The sequence below is a fragment of the Haliotis rubra genome, unplaced genomic scaffold (assembly GCF_003918875.1).
Source record: "Haliotis rubra isolate DU_JTF1 unplaced genomic scaffold, ASM391887v1 Scf78, whole genome shotgun sequence".
Taxonomy (NCBI): domain Eukaryota; kingdom Metazoa; phylum Mollusca; class Gastropoda; order Lepetellida; family Haliotidae; genus Haliotis; species Haliotis rubra.
The window spans coordinates 2,566,462-2,584,758 of NW_025767501.1; the positions used below are offsets into that span (position 1 = coordinate 2,566,462).

General features: G+C 42.9%; 2 protein-coding genes across 2 annotated transcripts; both read right to left on the reverse strand.

The window, feature by feature from the left end:
- Positions 1-327: 327 nt before the first annotated feature.
- On the reverse strand, positions 328-2,531 carry LOC124260862 (indolethylamine N-methyltransferase-like). Its single transcript, XM_046695183.1, has 4 exons — positions 2,429-2,531; positions 1,859-2,032; positions 1,285-1,486; positions 328-1,105 (listed from the first exon to the last, which is right to left on the reverse strand). Exons 2-4 carry the CDS (start codon positions 2,013-2,015, stop codon positions 679-681), a joined length of 786 nt encoding a protein of 261 aa, XP_046551139.1. The 5' UTR covers positions 2,016-2,032; positions 2,429-2,531; the 3' UTR covers positions 328-678.
- An 11,833-nt stretch (positions 2,532-14,364) lies between these two features.
- LOC124260873 (toll-like receptor 4) lies at positions 14,365-17,215 on the reverse strand. Its single transcript, XM_046695196.1, has one exon. It carries the CDS (start codon positions 17,213-17,215, stop codon positions 15,272-15,274), a length of 1,944 nt encoding a protein of 647 aa, XP_046551152.1. The 3' UTR covers positions 14,365-15,271.
- Positions 17,216-18,297: the final 1,082 nt, after the last annotated feature.

Below are 18,297 nucleotides of genomic sequence, written 5' to 3' on the forward strand. Positions count from 1 at the left end.
ATACCGTTGTTAGACATGTGTTATACCGTTGTTAGACACGTGTTATACCGTTGTTAGACACGTGTTATACCGTTGTTAGACACGTGTTATACCGTTGTTAGACATGTGTTATTGTTGTGAAATTTTAACATCTATTATTTTGTACCGTAAATGTCTGTGTGCCACTATTCATCATAACGTGTCTGCTGTAAGTGTGTGTAAACATATTATATACATTGCTGTCCAGTGTCACTCCCGTGTGTGCTCTATACAGATATTCAAGAAACGTTGTAAGTACGAAGTGAAGAAAGAATCTCATGGCTATGCATGATCAAAAAATCATGAAGGTGCTCTTACACCTATTAACATTTTATTTGAAAATGGGGATAGGCTCGGTCATCTGGTTCTATCAAAAAATTCTGAAAACTGACTCATTGTATTTGAGTCCAAATTTATTACCTTGAACAATCCGGCACTGACAGTGTCTCAGTATGATACAAAACATGATTGACAATGGACACAAGAAAATCCTGTTGAAAACTGTCAGAACAGTGTACACGTTATGTTGAAATAGACGGATGGTACTTTGTTTTTAAACTCTTTCTTAATGAAGACAAAATAGTATATCGTACATTTTCTGGTTAAAATGGACGTCTTCATAACTATCATCTGGTAATCTAATAACTTCTGTTTTTACGATTACTCCTTCCTTGCAACCAAAGTGAAGAATCCATCAATATCAGACACCTCCTTCTGTTCTGGATTTGGACGACGACCTTCCTTCCAGGTTATGATCTCCATACCAGCTTTTGTCCAGGCTGCCTGTAGCTCTGAGCTGGTCATACCGAAGCTAGAGAAGCGGTTGCTACCAACTGTATAGAAAGATCCCCCAACACAGCCGAAGAGAACAAGGTGTCCCCCAGGTCTCAGGACAGAAGCAAGTCGTGCTGCTTGACATTCGTAGTCTGCAATACTCAGAGCCACTGATTCCAAGCACAGGGAGGATGTGATGACATCAACAGAGGAGATGAAGCATGGGGCAAAGATGTTCTCTTTTCGGATGTCACACGGTATTATGCCAGACACTTTCCCCCTCATGTGAGCTTCTCTATCGGCCACAGAGTCCCTGACATGTGTAATACAATATTACTGAAGCTCATGGAAGCAGTAAGATATGGATCTTTAACATTTAGAATTTCGAACGCAGACATTTCGAAATAACAATCTAACGAATAGCAATGTGCGTACTGCATCTGATTATTTGTCATTTGTTACAGAAATGTAGAATATTGTGAAATGGCTTACCCTTTCCCTTCCAGCTTGAGAACATAATCCAGATATTTGGCAAAACTATGTTTCAGTTCTCCACTCTGCCATTGTTTCAGGATGTTTCTGTTTTGCGGTAAGAACTCCGCCAGCAGGATACTTTCACAATGTAGCGACGCGCTGATGATTGTGTGTATCGTGGGTCCCGTACCAAAATCTAGCAGTCTCCCTTTGATGTGTCCTGTGGAAATATATATTAAAGTTTCGTCACGGGAGTCCAGGGACCCTTCATCTAAAGTGATGAGGATCATGCGTTTGCTCATCTTTACTCACAGTGAAAACAAATCACATTGATTCACTCCCATATGGAAAAGGTTTATAAACCATTGAGAGACAGAGGTGCTACAATGTGTTAGTCTGGTAACACAGATGGCGTGTTTGAGTTTATCCCCTGTTAGTAACTCTTGTGTTGTGGCGAGGCTGCCCCTTATGGAACCATGAGTCACCAGACATCGACTTGATATCAAAAAGTGAAGTAAGTCAAACAAACAAGTTGATAATTTAGCCCTGGAATTGCCCCTTCACACACTCCCGTGAAAAACTGTTTACCCACCCGACGCAAATGCCTCTTGAAACTGGGTCAGGCCGAAGATCATCATGTCGCCCACTACTGGGTTAGGGGAGGGGTCACTGTAGTAGGCGCTCAAATATGTCTCGGGTTCAAACGATGAATGGTAGTCGTCACTGACAAGCAGAGGTTTCCCGGCCATGGTTTGACACTGACGATCTAAGAGGACAATAAACATACAAAAGCGACATCGTGATGTAATGTATCTGTAATATATCTGTACATCTAGTATGAATACATATTACAAAATGCATTACATCTTTATGACCTCATAATCTCCGACTTGTTCCACAGATAGTTCAGTACAGTTATAGGCGGTGCTGAAATATGTTTGCTGATATGTGGATAAATGTTTCAGATCTCTCTAAACCTTTCTCGGTCATATGTTAACGGTTCAGTTATTACGTGTTGATTACATCCATGCAGGAACGATGTGTCATTTAGATGCACGTACACCTTTAATTGAAAAGGTGTAGTTGTTCCTCTGTCGTTTGGCTAAGTATACATATTCTCACACTGTCAGCTGTAAATACTTTCTTCAACAACAAAACCCACCTCAAACTTAGATCACATACAACGTAATCAACCTGGTAAACAATGGCTGCACACGAGATGGCTCAGTTCCCACCAGGCTTTCTGGTTCACAAACGATATTCTAAATTTAGCCCAACTACTCTGACAGGGAGCGATTTTCAGTGGACTCCGCACATATGAAGAACTTGATGTAATAGTGCATGTAACATCTGACTGTGTGAGTTTCTGTATATAGTGTATACTCTGTATGTGGGCCGGAGGACTAAATACACTAAACGCCTTCTTCTTCTTCTTGTTCACGTCTTGTATGGATATATCCTATCTGTTCATCACAAGAAAATTGTTTACTTGTGGTATGGATATATACTATCTGTTCATCACAAGCACATTGTTTACGTGTGGTATGGATATATACTATCTGTTCATCCCAAGCACATTGTTTACGTGTGGTATGGATATATACTATCTGTTCATCACAAGCACATTGTTTACTTGTGGTATGGATATATACTATCTGTTCATCCCAAGCACATTGTTTACGTGTGGTAGGGATATATACTATCTGTTCATCACAAGCACATTGTTTACGTGTGGTACGGATATATACTATCTGTTCATCCCAAGCACATTGTTTACGTGTGGTATGGATATATACTATCTGTTCATCACAAGCACATTCTTACGTGTTGTATGGATATATACTATCTGTTCATCCCAAGCACATTGTTTACGTGTGGTATGGATATATACTATCTGTTCATCCCAAGCACATTGTTTACGTGTGGTAGGGATATATACTATCTGTTCATCACAAGCACATTGTTTACGTGTGGTAGGGATATATACTATCTGTTCATCCCAAGCACATTCTTACGTGTTGTATGGATATATACTATCTGTTCATCCCAAGCACATTGTTTACGTGTGGTATGGATATATACTATCTGTTCATCCCAAGCACATTGTTTACGTGTGGTATGGATATATACTATCTGTTCATCCCAAGCACATTGTTTACGTGTGGTAGGGATATATACTATCTGTTCATCACAAGCACATTGTTTACGTGTGGTATGGATATATACTATCTGTTCATCACAAGCACATTGTTTACGTGTGGTATGATATATACTATCTGTTCATCCCAAGCACATTGTTTACGTGTGGTATGGATATATACTATCTGTTCATCACAAGCACATTGTTTACGTGTGGTAGGGATATATACTATCTGTTCATCCCAAGCACATTCTTACGTGTTGTATGGATATATACTATCTGTTCATCCCAAGCACATTGTTTACGTGTGGTATGGATATATACTATCTGTTCATCCCAAGCACATTGTTTACGTGTGGTATGGATATATACTATCTGTTCATCCCAAGCACATTGTTTACGTGTGGTAGGGATATATACTATCTGTTCATCACAAGCACATTGTTTACGTGTGGTATGGATATATACTATCTGTTCATCACAAGCACATTGTTTACGTGTGGTAGGGATATATACTATCTGTTCATCACAAGCACATTGTTTACGTGTGGTAGGGATATATACTATCTGTTCATCCCAAGCACATTGTTTACGTGTGGTATGGATATATACTATCTGTTCATCCCAAGCACATTGATTACGTCTTGTATGGATATATACTATCTGTTCATCTCAAGCACATTGTTTACGTGTGGTAGGGATATATACTACCTGTTCATCCCAAGCACATTGTTTACGTGTGGTAGGGATATATACTATCTGTTCATCACAAGCACATTGTTTACGTGTGGTAGGGATATATACTATCTGTTCATCCCAAGCACATTCTTACGTGTTGTATGGATATATACTATCTGTTCATCCCAAGCACATTGTTTACGTGTGGTATGGATATATACTTATCTGTTCATCACAAGCACATTGTTTACGTGTGGTATGGATATATACTATCTGTTCATCCCAAGCACATTGTTTACGTGTGGTAGGGATATATACTATCTGTTCATCACAAGCACATTGTTTACGTGTGGTAGGGATATATACTATCTGTTCATCACAAGAAAATTGTTTACGTGTGGTAGGGATATATACTATCTGTTCATCACAAGCACATTGTTTACGTGTTGTATGGATATATACTATCTGTTCATCCCAAGCACATTGTTTACGTGTGGTAGGGATATATACTATCTGTTCATCACAAGCACATTGTTTACGTGTGGTATGGATATATACTATCTGTTCATCACAAGCACATTGATTACGTCTTGTATGGATATATACTATCTGTTCATCTCAAGCACATTGTTTACGTGTGGTATGGATATATACTACCTGTTCATCCCAAGCACATTGTTTACGTGTGGTAGGGATATATACTATCTGTTCACCCAAGCACATTGTTTACGTGTGGTAGGGATATATACTATCTGTTCATCCCAAGCACATTGTTTACGTGTTGTATGGGTATATACTATCTGTTCATCCCAAGCACATTGTTTACGTGTGGTATGGATATATACTATCTGTTCATCCCAAGAAAATTGTTTACGTGTTGTATGGATATATCCTATCTGTTCATCCCAAGCACATTGTTTACGTGTTGTATGGATATATACTATCTGTTCATCACAAGCACATTGTTTACGTGTTGTATGGATATATACTATCTGTTCATCCCAAGAAAATTGTTTACGTGTTGTATGGATATATCCTATCTGTTCATCCCAAGCACATTGTTTACGTGTTGTATAGATATATACTATCTGTTCATCCCAAGCACATTGTTTACGTGTTGTATGGATATATACTATCTGTTCATCACAAGCACATTGTTTACGTGTGGTATGGATATATCCTATCTGTTCATCACAAGCAGACTGTTTACGTATTTGTTTCATCCCGTTATTCGAACGTAACAAATAAATACTAACAGCTGATCAACACCACCGCAAACTTAAGTTTTCTGCTACGAGAAGGTATTGTTTAGTGAATAATTGCTATCCATTGCTGTTATTTCTGTCAGTATGACCATGACGTTACATAGAAATGTACATGTATATAAATGTAGGAACAAATATAAGCTACTTTTGTTCTTTGCAAATGTGCAAAGAATGCAGTATCAGAATCAACCCAGAGTACTATATCACACCACGTCTGCCCTGAGATTCCATCTTTCCTAGCACACATAACATTTGTATGTCAGAACCCAGGGTTTGGCTTCCTCCTACTTACATTTAATATTCAATTCATATATTTCTAGTTTTGAAAACGATGAAAAAAGTCGTCGTTGATCAGATTGTCGAATGACATCTTTGCGTTCTTTGTGATCTACAATGTGTGATGTCTGTGTGATGTCTCTGGGCCCTACTGTCTCGGGTGGGAGACTTACCCTTAATGTTGCACCAATCAGAAGGGTCATTTCATCCCTCTGGGAACTGTCTTATAGTCACCACATGCCTTCTCATATACTGGCAAATTGGTTTCTCTGATGAAAACTGATTACCGCTTTATGTCAGCAATACATGTAACATGTGCGTTTGTGTCTTTTCCCATACCACAGAGTTGTTAATCAAGGGATTGTAAGTCTGTATAAGATGCACAGTCAGCCCTCTTAGAGACGGCATCAGTCAGTCGAGCATACCATACGAAAATTTTGAGAATGTTTTGAAGTGAAACTACAGCAACTTGCGACAATGTCTGGCAATGAAAGTGATTTATGTGACAAAAACAATAGGAAGAAATCAACCAAACAAAACTTACCAAACACGATTACAAATAACTATAAGTACCCTTAAAAGGACCTCACATGTTAGAGCCCTGGCCTTCGGCATATGACGAGTTAATAACCACTACGTTATAAAACACACACACACACGCGCACGCACGCACGCAGTAGCACACACACAGAACAATTTTACAGACCATACAAACACAAAGAGGAACGAAGAGAAAGGCCATACAGCAATTACAAGTCAACCTTTCTTGTACACGGACATGTGTCTCACTTAGTTTGAACTGTCAACATCAAAAGTGAAGTGATCAGATTACTGGCTCTCTATAGACACCACCCTCAAAGAAAAACAAACTCACCAATGACATGTTCATACCTGAAATATCTCAGCTATTTAAAACAATAACTGTTGCTCATGGCCATCTCCTTATTGTGGGAGAGTTCAATATTCATGTGGATAACAGTGATAAGAGTTTGTACAACAATTCCTACAGTTATTGTCATCAGCCAATCTTCGACAGCATGTCAGGTGTCCCACTCATCATCGCGGTCATACGTTGGATCTGGAAATTACCAGAGACACTGATGACTTTATTTCAGTTCAGGATGTATTTGATCATCAAATCTCAGACCATTTCTTAATTGATGCCTTAATTGCTCTAGGCAAGCCTGGACCAGTCCGGAAAAGCTTTACCTACCGGAAGACTCGAACTATTCATGTGAATGCATTTGTTGATGGTATAAAAAAGGGTGACATTGTGACCAATGTTCTTACAACCAATCATATTGCTAAGAAATGTGAAATTTTCAATGACAGTCTTGTGACAACTTTGGATACTCATGCACCATTCAGGACACAATCAGTCATAATGAGACCTAATACCAGTTGATACGATGACACGGTCCGACATATCAAACCTTTGGCTAGGGCTGCCGAGAAGACATGGCGTAAGAGCAAGCTTGAGATTCATCGCCAGATGTTCAAGGTGGCCAGAAACAATGTCAGTTATGCCCTAAGAAGTGCAAAGAAAACTTTGTGCCTACTACAGTGTCAAAAAAGATAACAGAAATAACAGCAAAGAACTCTTCAAACTACTAAATCAATTGCTTAAAGATAATGCAGAACACAGATTTCCTGAAACCGATGATTTCACATCACTTGCAAATAATTTTGCAGCATTCTTCCAAGACAAGATACACAGTATGGTCACCGTGCGATATGGTGGGGACCTATTAAACAGAACTCCTTGTTTCATTACAAGTACTAAGACTATTACAGAGTGTATGCATTGTGCGGAAACCGGTCATACACAAGAAATATTTCCTCCAAAGATTTCATATGTCGTAGTGTTTCTTTCTTGTTACTGTTTCACTGTTCAGCCTGTTTCTGGTTTTGAAGGAAGCATGCCGTGCCCCCTCACATAGTCATATGATGCACCCGGTAATGGCTACTCAACTCAGTATAGTAATCAGCACATGTCAATGTTTCCGGGTTAGGGTGTCAGTGAGATCATTTTCACTTCATTTTCTTGAAGGAATAATCTGGGTATGTTATTAAGACGGAAGAATTTACCTGAGATGATAAATCTGGTACACACACAGTCTTTGTACGTCCCTCACAAATTATTTTGTGAGTAAAGTCTTTATCACAACTCGCCAATGCTGCAACAACAAACTGGAATACATACAGTTAAATAACTTGTAACACTGGAAGTGGTAGGCTGATATACACGTTTATCAAAGCAACAAACATTTTACTCTTTACCTCCATGTGCCATCAGCTATCAGCAACAGTGTCAGTGTGTGCTATCCCCAACAGTGTCAGTGTGTGCTATCCCCAACAGTGTCAGTGTGTGCTATCCCCAACAGTGTCAGAGTGTGCTATCCCCAACAGTGTCAGTGTGTGCTATCCCAAACAGTGTCAGTGTGTGCTATCCCCAACAGTGTCAGTGTGTGCTATCCGCAACAGTGTCAGTGTCCGCTATCCCAAACAATGTCAGTGTGTGCTATCCTCAACAATGTCAGTGTGTGCTATCCCCAACAGTGTCAGTGTGTGCTATCTTCAACAGACTCAGTGTGCGCTATCCCTAACAGTGTCAGTGTCTGATATCCCCAACAGTATCAGTGCGTGATATCCTCAACAGTGTCAGTGTGTACTATCCCCAACAGTGTCAGAGTGTGCTATCCCCAACAGTGTCAGTGTGTGCTATCCCCAACAGTGTCAGTGTGTGCCATCCCCAACAGTGTCAGTGTGTGCTATCCCCAACAGTGTCAGTGTGTGCTATCCCCAACAGTGTCAGTGTGTGCTATCCCCAACAGTGTCAGTGTGTGCTATCCCCAACAGTGTCAGTGTGTGCTATCCCCAACAGTGTCAGTGTGTGCTATCCCCAACAGTGTCAGTGTGTGCTATCCCAACAGTGTCAGTGTGTGCTATCCCCAACAGTGTCAGTGTGTGCTATCCCCAACAGTGTCAGTGTGTGCTATCCCCAACAGTGTCAGTGTGTGCTATCCCCAACAGTGTCAGTGTGTGCTATCCCCAACAGTGTCAGTGTGTGCTATCCCCAACAGTGTCAGTGTGTGCTATCCCCAACAGTGTCAGTGTGTGTGCTATCCCCAACAGTGTCAGTGTGTGCTATCCCCAACAGTGTCAGTGTGTGCGTGTGTGTGCTATCCCAACAACAGTGTCAGTGTGTGCTATCCCCAACAGTGTCAGTGTGTGCTATCCCCAACAGTGTCAGTGTGTGCTATCCCCAACAGTGTCAGTGTGTGCTATCCCCAACAGTGTCAGTGTGTGCTATCCCAAACAGTGTCAGTGTGTGCTATCCCCAACAGTGTCAGTGTGTGCTATCTTCAACAGACTCAGTGTGCGCTATCCCTAACAGTGTCAGTGTCTGATATCCCCAACAGTATCAGTGCGTGCTATCCTCAACAGTGTCAGTGTGTGCTATCCCAACAGTAACAGTGTGCAGTGTGTCAGTGCTATCTTCAACAGACTCAGTGTGTGCTATCCCTAACAGGTGTGTCAGTGTGTGCTATCCCCAACAGTGTCAGTGTGTGCTATCCCCAACAGTGTCAGTGTGTGCTATCCCCAACAGTGTCAGTGTGTGCTATCCCCAACAGTGTCAGTGTGTGCTATCCCCAACAGTGTCAGTGTGTGCTATCCCCAACAGTGTCAGTGTGTGCTATCCCCAACAGTGTCAGTGTGTGCTATCCCCAACAGTGTCAGTGTGTGCTATCCCCAACAGTGTCATCAGGTGTGCTATCCCCAATAGACTCAGTGTGTGCTATCCCCAACAGTGTCAGAGTGTGCTATCCCCAACAGTGTCAGTGTGTGCTATCCCCAACAGCCTCAGTGTGTGCTCTCCCCAACAGTGTCAGTGTGTGCTATCGCCAACAGTGTCAGTGTGTGCTATCCCAACAGTGTCAGTGTGTGCTATCCCAACAGTGTCAGTGTGTGCTATCCCCAAGTGTCGTGCTATCCCCAACAGTGTCAGTGTGTGCTATCCCAACAGTGTCAGTGTGTGCCATCCCCAACAGCCTCAGTATGTGTTATCCCCAACAGCCTCAGTGTGTGCTCTCCCCAACAGTGTCAGTGTGTGATATCCCAAGCAGTGTCAGAGTGTGCTATCCCAAACAGTGTCAGTGTGTGTTATCCCTAACAGTATCAGTGTGTGCTATCCCCAACAGTATCAGTGTGTGCTATTCCCAACAGTGTCAGTGTGTGCGCTACCCTAACAGTGTCAGTGTGTGCTATCCCCAACAGCCTCAGTGTGTGCTATCCCCAACAGTGTCAGTGTGTGCTATCCCCAACAGTATCAGTGTGTGCTATCCCCAAAAGTGTCAGTGTGTGCTATCCCCAACAGTGTCAGAGTGTGCTATCCCCAACAGTGTCAGTGTGTGCTATCCCCAACAGTGTCAGTGTGTGCTATCCGCAACAGTGTCAGTGTGTGCTATCCTCAACAATGTCAGTGTGTGCTATCCCCAACAGTGTCAGTGTGCGCTATCCCCAACAGTGTCAGTGTGTGCTATCCCCAACAGTGTCAGTGTGTGCTATCTTCAACAGACTCAGTGCGCGCAATCCCTAACAGTGTCAGTGTCTGATATCCCCAACAGTATCAGTGTGTGCTATCCTCAACAGTGTCATTGCGTGCTATCCCCAACAGTGTCAGTGTGTGCTATCCCCATCACTGTCAGTGTGTGCTATCCCCAACAGACTCAGTGTGTGCTATCCCCAACAGTGTCAGTGTGTGCTATCCCCAGCAGTGTCAGAGTGTGCTATCCCCAACAGTGTCAGTGTGTGCTATCCCCAACAGCATCAGGTGTGCTATCCCCAATAGACTCAGTGTGTGCTATCCCCAACAGTGTCAGAGTGTGCTATCCCCAACAGTGTCAGTGTGTGCTATCCCCAACAGCCTCAGTGTGTGCTCTCCCCAACAGTGTCAGTGTGTGCTATCGCCAACAGTGTCAGTGTGTGCTATCCCAACAGTGTCAGAGTGTGCTATCCCAAACAGTGCCAGTGCGTGCTATCCCAAACAGTGTCAGTGTGTGCTATCCCAACAGTGTCAGTGTGTGCCATCCCCAACAGCCTCAGTATGTGTTATCCCCAACAGCCTCAGTGTGTGCTCTCCCCAACAGTGTCAGTGTGTGCTATCCCCAACAGTGTCAGTGTGTGCTATCCCCAACAGCCTCAGTGTGTGCTCTCCCCAACAGTGTCAGTGTGTGCTATCTTCAACAGACTCAGTGTGCGCAATCCCTAACAGTGTCAGTGTCTGATATCCCCAACAGTATCAGTGCGTGCTATTCTTAACAGTGTCATTGCGTGCTATCCCCAACAGTGTCAGTGTGTGCTATCCCCAACAGTGTCAGTGTGTGCTATCGCCAACAGTGTCAGTGTGTGCTATCCCAACAGTGTCAGAGTGTGCTATCCCAAACAGTGCCAGTGCGTGCTATCCCAAACAGTGTCAGTGTGTGCTATCCCAACAGTGTCAGTGTGTGCCATCCCCAACAGCCTCAGTATGTGTTATCCCCAACAGCCTCAGTGTGTGCTCTCCCCAACAGTGTCGAGTGTGTGATATCCCAAGCAGTGTCAGAGTGTGCTATCCCAAACAGTGTCAGTGTGTGTTATCCCTAACAGTATCAGTGTGTGCTATCCCCAACAGTATCAGTGTGTGCTATTCCCAACAGTGTCAGTGTGCGCTATCCCTAACAGTGTCAGTGTGTGCTATCCCCAACAGCCTCAGTATGTGCTATCCCCAACAGTGTCAGTGTGTGCTATCCCCAAAAGTATCAGTGTGTGCTATCCCCAAAAGTGTCAGTGTGTGCTATCCCCAACAGTGTCAGAGTGTGCTATCCCCAACAGTGTCAGAGTGTGCTATCCCCAACAGTGTCAGTGTGTGCTATCCCCAACAGTGTCAGTGTGTGCTATCCGCAACAGTGTCAGTGTGTGCTATCCTCAACAATGTCAGTGTGTGCTATCGCCAACAGTGTCAGTGTGCGCTGTCCCCAACAGTGTCAGTGTGTGCTATCCCCAACAGTGTCAGTGTGTGCTATCTTCAACAGACTCAGTGTGCGCAATCCCTAACAGTGTCAGTGTCTGATATCCCCAACAGTATCAGTGCGTGCTATTCTTAACAGTGTCATTGCGTGCTATCCCCAACAGTGTCAGTGTGTGCTATCCCCAACACTGTCAGTGTGTGCTATCCCAAACAGTGTCATTTGTGTTATTCCCAACACATTGTCAGTGTGTGCTATCCCAACAGTGTCAGTGTGTGCTATCCCAAGCAGTGTCAGAGTGTGCTATCCCTAACAGTGTCAGAGTGTGCTATCCCCAACAGTGTCAGTGTGTGCTATCTTCAACAGACTCAGTGTGCGCTATCCCTAACAGTGTCAGTGTATGATATCCCAAACAGTATCAGTGCGTGCTATCCCCAACAGTGTCAGTGTGTGCTATCCGCAACAGTGTCAGTGTGTGCTATCCGCAACAGTGTCATTGCGTGCTATCCCCAACAGTGTCAGTGTGTGCTATCCCCAACAGTGTCAATGTGTGCTATCCCAACAGTGTAAGTGTGTGCTATCACCAACAATGTCAGTGTGTACTATCCCTAACAGTGTCAGTGTGTGCTATCCCCAACAGACTCAGTGTGTGCTATCCCCAACAGTTTCAGTGTGTGCTATCCCCAGCAGTGTCAGAGTGTGCTATCCCCAACAGTGTCAGTGTCTGCTATCCCCAACAGCATCAGGTGTGCTATCCCCAATTGACTCAGTGTGTGCTATCCCCAACAGTGTCAGAGTGTGTTATCCCCAACAGTGTCAGTGTGTGCCATCCCCAACGGCCTCAGTGTGTGCTATTCCCAACAGTGGCAGTGTGTGCTATCCCCAACAGTATCAGGTGTGCTATCCTCAACAGACTCAGTGTGTGCTATCTTCAACAGACTCAGTGTGCGCTATCCCTAACAGTGTCAGTGTATGATATCCCAAACAGTATCAGTGCGTGCTATCCCCAACAGTGTCAGTGTGTGCTGTCCCCAACAGTGTCAATGTGTGCTATCCCAACAGTGTAAGTGTGTGCTATCACCAACAATGTCAGTGTGTACTATCCCTAACAGTGTCAGTGTGTGCTATCCCCAACAGACTCAGTGTGTGCTATCCCCAACAGTGTCAGTGTGTGCTATCCCCAGCAGTGTCAGAGTGTGCTATCCCCAACAGTGTCAGTGTCTGCTATCCCCAACAGCATCAGGTGTGCTATCCCCAATTGACTCAGTGTGTGCTATCCCCAACAGTGTCAGAGTGTGTTATCCCCAACAGTGTCAGTGTGTGCCATCCCCAACGGCCTCAGTGTGTGCTATTCCCAACAGTGGCAGTGTGTGCTATCCCCAACAGTATCAGGTGTGCTATCCTCAACAGACTCAGTGTGTGCTCTCCCGAACAGTGTCAGTGTGTGCTAGCGCCAACAGTGTCAGTGTGCGCTATCCCCATCAGTGTCAGTGTGTGCTATCTTCAACAGACTCAGTGTGCGCTATCCCCAACAGTGTCAGAGTGTCCTATCCTCAACAGTGTCAGTGTGTGCTATCCGCAACAGTGTCATTGCGTGCTATCCCCAACAGTGTCAGTGTGTGCTATCCCCAACAGTGTCAGTGTGTGCTATCCCCAACAGTGTCAGTGTGTGCTATCCCCAACAGTGTCAATGTGTGCTATCCCCAACAGTGTAAGTGTGTGCTATCACCTACAATGTCAGTGTGTGCTATCACCTACAATGTCAGTGTGTGCTATCCCCAACAGTGTTTTAATGTGCTAAGCCAACAGTATTTCTATGTGCTATGCCAACAGTGTTTTAATGTGCTATGCCAAAAGTATTTTAATGTGCTATGCCAACAGTGTTTTAATGTGCTATGCCAACAGTGTTTTAAGGTGCTATGCCAACAGTATTTCTATGTGCTATCCCAACAGTGTTCCTATGTGCTATCACAACAGTTTTTATATGCACTACCCCAACTGTTAGAAAGACAGCTCCAAATTATTTTTTTCCATGGGGCGCCATATCGCCGTTAAACCACAAGCATTAGAACTTGACCCACAATTTATTATAAGTGGAAAAGTCACACTAATGTCTTTCTTTGTGTATGATTGAGTCAGTTCGCGTCCCATGTAAATGCGAAAGTGAACAGTGACAGTACAGTATAAAGATGATTGAATGTGTATGGTCATTTGTTTCATTGTCCGCGTATCTGGAGTGTATGAGTGAGTGTGTATTAATTGGTCGATATGCAGAGTAATGGTTGGCTACGTCAGCTTACGACACCACCGCCGAAACGACGTCATCCTGGTAATAACGTGTGTTGGGAGCGAGAAGGGAGGAAAGTAGATCCAATCTGGTCAGGTACAGGAAGCCGTTATACAATGAGTTTTGATTGTAGAGACATCCAACCATGTTCTTTGATGAACCACATTATACCCCGCTGTTACAACAGTCCTTAAAACACCAACATTTACATGATCGTTTGTTAAACAACTTTTTCTCATAGTGACGATTTGGTATGTACAAATGGCTAACTTTCATGCCATTTCAGACAATTTGTTGCTTTCGAATGTGTATTTATTTGCCATTTCATCGGTATGATTTTGCAGCAAACGCACTATAGCTACACAATAACACCAGGAAATAGCATCACTACATGATATAAATCCCCTCAATTACATTCCAAACAAGCCAATTTGGTTTGAAAATCTTTATTCATTATAAACATTACATGGGGTGGATTTAAAACTATAACAATCAGACAATAGCCTGATCTATTACGTTTACAAATATTCATAGTATACGCTGGTCTTGTTTAACACAATCTCGCGCAGGACTTTCTCAAAGTACACCGTAGAGTATACAAAATACCAGTATATACTACACGGATTTATTTCACAAATAAAAAGATAATCGTTGTCCCAGGTGATGTCATCGATAAATTCGTGGTTTAGAAAGCAGGGGAGTAATTAATAAGATGCGGAAACGATATGATGTCAACGCAGACATGATTTCGTTTTGTGCAATAAGCCTGTCCTCATCCTACAGGTACTGTTGTTAGGTAACGTTGTTAGGTCTGGATACCAGGAGGTCCACATGGAACCTGACCATGAAACACTGGCTGTTTTGTTCTCCGAGACAAACGATAACAGACTCACTTCAAAAATCATACAGCATTGCTGTCTGAAATATATGTTGAGAAATACAACAACATTCTTTACTAAAGCATGAGCCGGCGCCATACATGTAGTGCATTTATGTTTTCTATTTTATACAGATTTACTTGATTATGTGATAAAAGGAAATACACTTGTGGTGGCTATACACAGTCCATTCAAAAATACATAAAACATATATTGGGTACGTACTTGGAAAATTATGCAACACTTGTGTGAGGAAAGTCAAAAATTACTGAATAAAAGAAAGTCAGGAATGCAGGTATGGTACTATAAAACCAAACGAAATCAGAGCGAAATTAGAATCTTGCCATCAAAGGAACGCAACAGCGTCGGTCAGATCCAAAATATGGAAACACCACATATCTACAGATGAAATCCCTACTTATGCCAACCTTTGCACAGTTTTGAAAACCTTAGCACTTACAGTAGTATGGTACTTATTGCTGCAGACACCGTCCAATACGGTCCCAAAACAGCGGTCTGTCATCTTCTTCGGTCGGCCAGGACACGTATGTTGTCGTCTGCAGCAGAGCATACAGTGATGGCGTCATGTTTCTGTCATGCACCTCATCCAGCCGAATCACCACCAGGTACCCATGGTCCTGCTCCATCGCACGTTTCTGGGCCAGAGTCAACTCAAACTGACACCAAGGGCTTTCACTAAAGTTGTTGGACAGCACAAGGATAACTTTATTGCTCTTTTCCATAGAAGTTACAATGTTATCTACAATATATTGTCCGGGTATAAAATCTCTCTCGTGAATACACAGAGTGAGTCTTTGCGTGGTCTCGATATTAGTCATCAGCTGACTCCTGACCCACAGAGAGTCAGCATCAGCGTACATAACAAAGGCATCATAGACGAAGGTCATCCGCTCCTGGCCACCATGTCTTCTCTTCTTATACCTAAGCATGTAGATACAGTAGCGTAAGCGCCAGCGCCACCTGTGGATGAACGTGATAACAAGTATGGCGAGCACGATGAGACCGGACATGATCACCACAGACGGAAACAGCAGGGGTGAAATGAGACATCTCTGTGTGGACAGCTGGGAACTTGTGATCAGTTGGCCTTGCATGTCAGACGGACTAGCACAGGTGTAGTGTTTTCCATGTATTGGAGAGGAGTTGCTTGAGCCACGCTCCTGTAGCCATTGTATGAACCAGAGATTCTCACAAGTACACGATATTCTGTTCTCAGAAAGATCAAATATTTCCAGCTGAGACAAAAATGTTTTGAAGAATGCATCCTTACTTAAAAACACAAAACGGTTACCGTTTAGATATAACCGTTTGAGCTGAGTCAGTTTTTTGAAGGTGTCCACTCTCACATAGTTTATATTATTCTCATATAAATTAAGACGTTGGAGTCCGTGAAGTTTCTGTGATATAACTCTAGGAATAGATGGCAATCCACATTTGGCGAGATTTAGGGATCTCAAACTGGACAAATTGCCCAATAACACAATCATGTTGTCTTCCGTCACCCGGTCCAGGTAGTTGCCAGAGAGGTCTAAGTGTAAAAGGCCTGAACAGCCAGCAAAAGCATGCGAGCTTACATCCATGTGGAATTTCAGCTGACATCCCTGCAGAACTATGGTGGTCAGACGACTGTTGTTAAATGAATAGGCGTGGATTCGTTGATAAGGTTTTTCTTCCTCCATGCTGATACAAGCCAAACTAACCTGCAGGAATACTTCCATCAGATTGGGTAGAGTTGAAAAAGTATTTAGATTAATATATTGTAAATCATTTCGTGAAATGAACAGATGCTTCAAGTTTCTAAGGCAATCAAATTTGCTAGAGTTAAGTAATTGTAATTTATTACGGTCGATGTTGAGACTCGCCAGTCGTGGAATGCTTTGATTGGTGGGTTTGCAGAAGTCTGGAATCTCCTTCATATAGTTATACCTTAAATTTAACTCTGTTAGAGATGGTAACGGTATAAAAGTCGTCGACTGAATTTTACAATATTCAGCTGAGATAGCTGTAAGATTTGGATTATTTTCAAATATTGATAGGTCGAGGTGGGTAATAGTGTTGTCACTGATAACAACTCTCCTCAATGCATGTGACGCTATATGTCTTAACTGTTCCATAGAAGTATCATTGAGTCCAATACGTTCTAGAAGAAGCAGCTGAACTCTTGTATTCCCCACAGCACGGGTCATATTCAACAATAAGAACTTGTCTTCACAAAGACTGTTTCCAGACAAATCCAAACAAGTCATGTTACGAAGCAATTCGAATGCGTCCACATGTATCGAGGCAATTTTGTTGTTTTTCAGCGTCAATATTTGAACAGCGGTGACATTTGTGAAAGTCTCCCTGGAAAGAACACCCAGGTGGTTTTCTGTGAAGTTGAGGAGGAGTATGTCCATGTGGAGGTCAGGTATGAAAGTAAGGTTAGCGTTCGAGCAAAACGCACATGGGTTTCCACATTCACATTGAAAACAATGGGTTCGATGTTTTTCACAGGTGATGTTAACTCCACATTCATGTGAACGGACTGAACACACCGACAGCAGCAGCAGCAGCAGCAGCAGAGGGACAAGCTTTCTTGTACGGGTCATCGTGAGTCCGAGGCCACTAAACTCAGTAGAACAAGTCAACGATTTACTAAGAAGTGGAAAACGTTACCGAAACGTTAAATTTGAATTGTTGATCAAGGAAGTTCCGTGTTTGTTCACGTTGTGACTCTGTATCTATTTTCCTGACTGAGTGAGTGAGCGAGTATGGTTTTATGCCGCTCTTAGCAATATCCAGCAATATCACGGCGGGGGACACCACATTCATTGCGCCCATGTGGGGAATCGAATCCGGGTCTTCGGCGTGACGAGCGAACACTTTAACCACTAGGCTACTTCCCCACCCCTATAATTATCCTGACTTAATAGTGTGCAAATAGTAACATGGCGGAGTTGTATAAATATTGCATCACGTTAGATGCAGGAGGAAGCTGTGAATACCCGTTAAGGGTCAAAATCAGTTGTTTATTGCATGACATATTTATATAAGGGTGAAATGCTTCATATCTTCGATATTGTTTAAGTTACGATATATGCATACGTTTCCAGATTTTGTAATTCTGTGATATCTCCCGGGATTAGTGTTGAGCCTTATACATCCAACTTGAGCACAAGCAAGATCGTTAGCACATGAACACAAGGTCGAATCTATTATATGTCTCTGTCTGTCTGTCTGTGTGTCTGTGTGTGTGTGTGTGTGTGTGTGTGTGTGTGTCTCTGTCTGTCTGTCTGTGTGTGTGTGTGTTTGAATCTGGTTTGACTACCCGTGGAATCTAGACTATCTCACATTTCGTAAGCCTTACGAGGAAGTATACTAGATTGAATGTGAAGTAAATGATACACTATATACACTACTCAAAAGGAATTAAAAGTATCTCAGTGTTTCCTACGCCTTAAGTTAATCAGTCAGGTGAGAATGGCCTCCAGTTTATATG

Excerpts from the sequence above, each read along its gene's own strand:
- LOC124260862 (XM_046695183.1), bottom strand. The coding sequence starts at position 2,015 with ATGGCCGGGAAACCTCTGCTTGTCAGTGACGACTACCATTCATCGTTT. Across the intron at positions 1,487-1,858 it reads TCAAGAGGCATTTGCGTCGG|GACACATCAAAGGGAGACTG; the intron begins GTGGGTAAACAG and ends ATATTTCCACAG. Across the intron at positions 1,106-1,284 it reads CTCAAGCTGGAAGGGAAAGG|GGACTCTGTGGCCGATAGAG; the intron begins GTAAGCCATTTC and ends TACACATGTCAG.
- LOC124260873 (XM_046695196.1), bottom strand. The coding sequence starts at position 17,215 with ATGGACATACTCCTCCTCAACTTCACAGAAAACCACCTGGGTGTTCTT.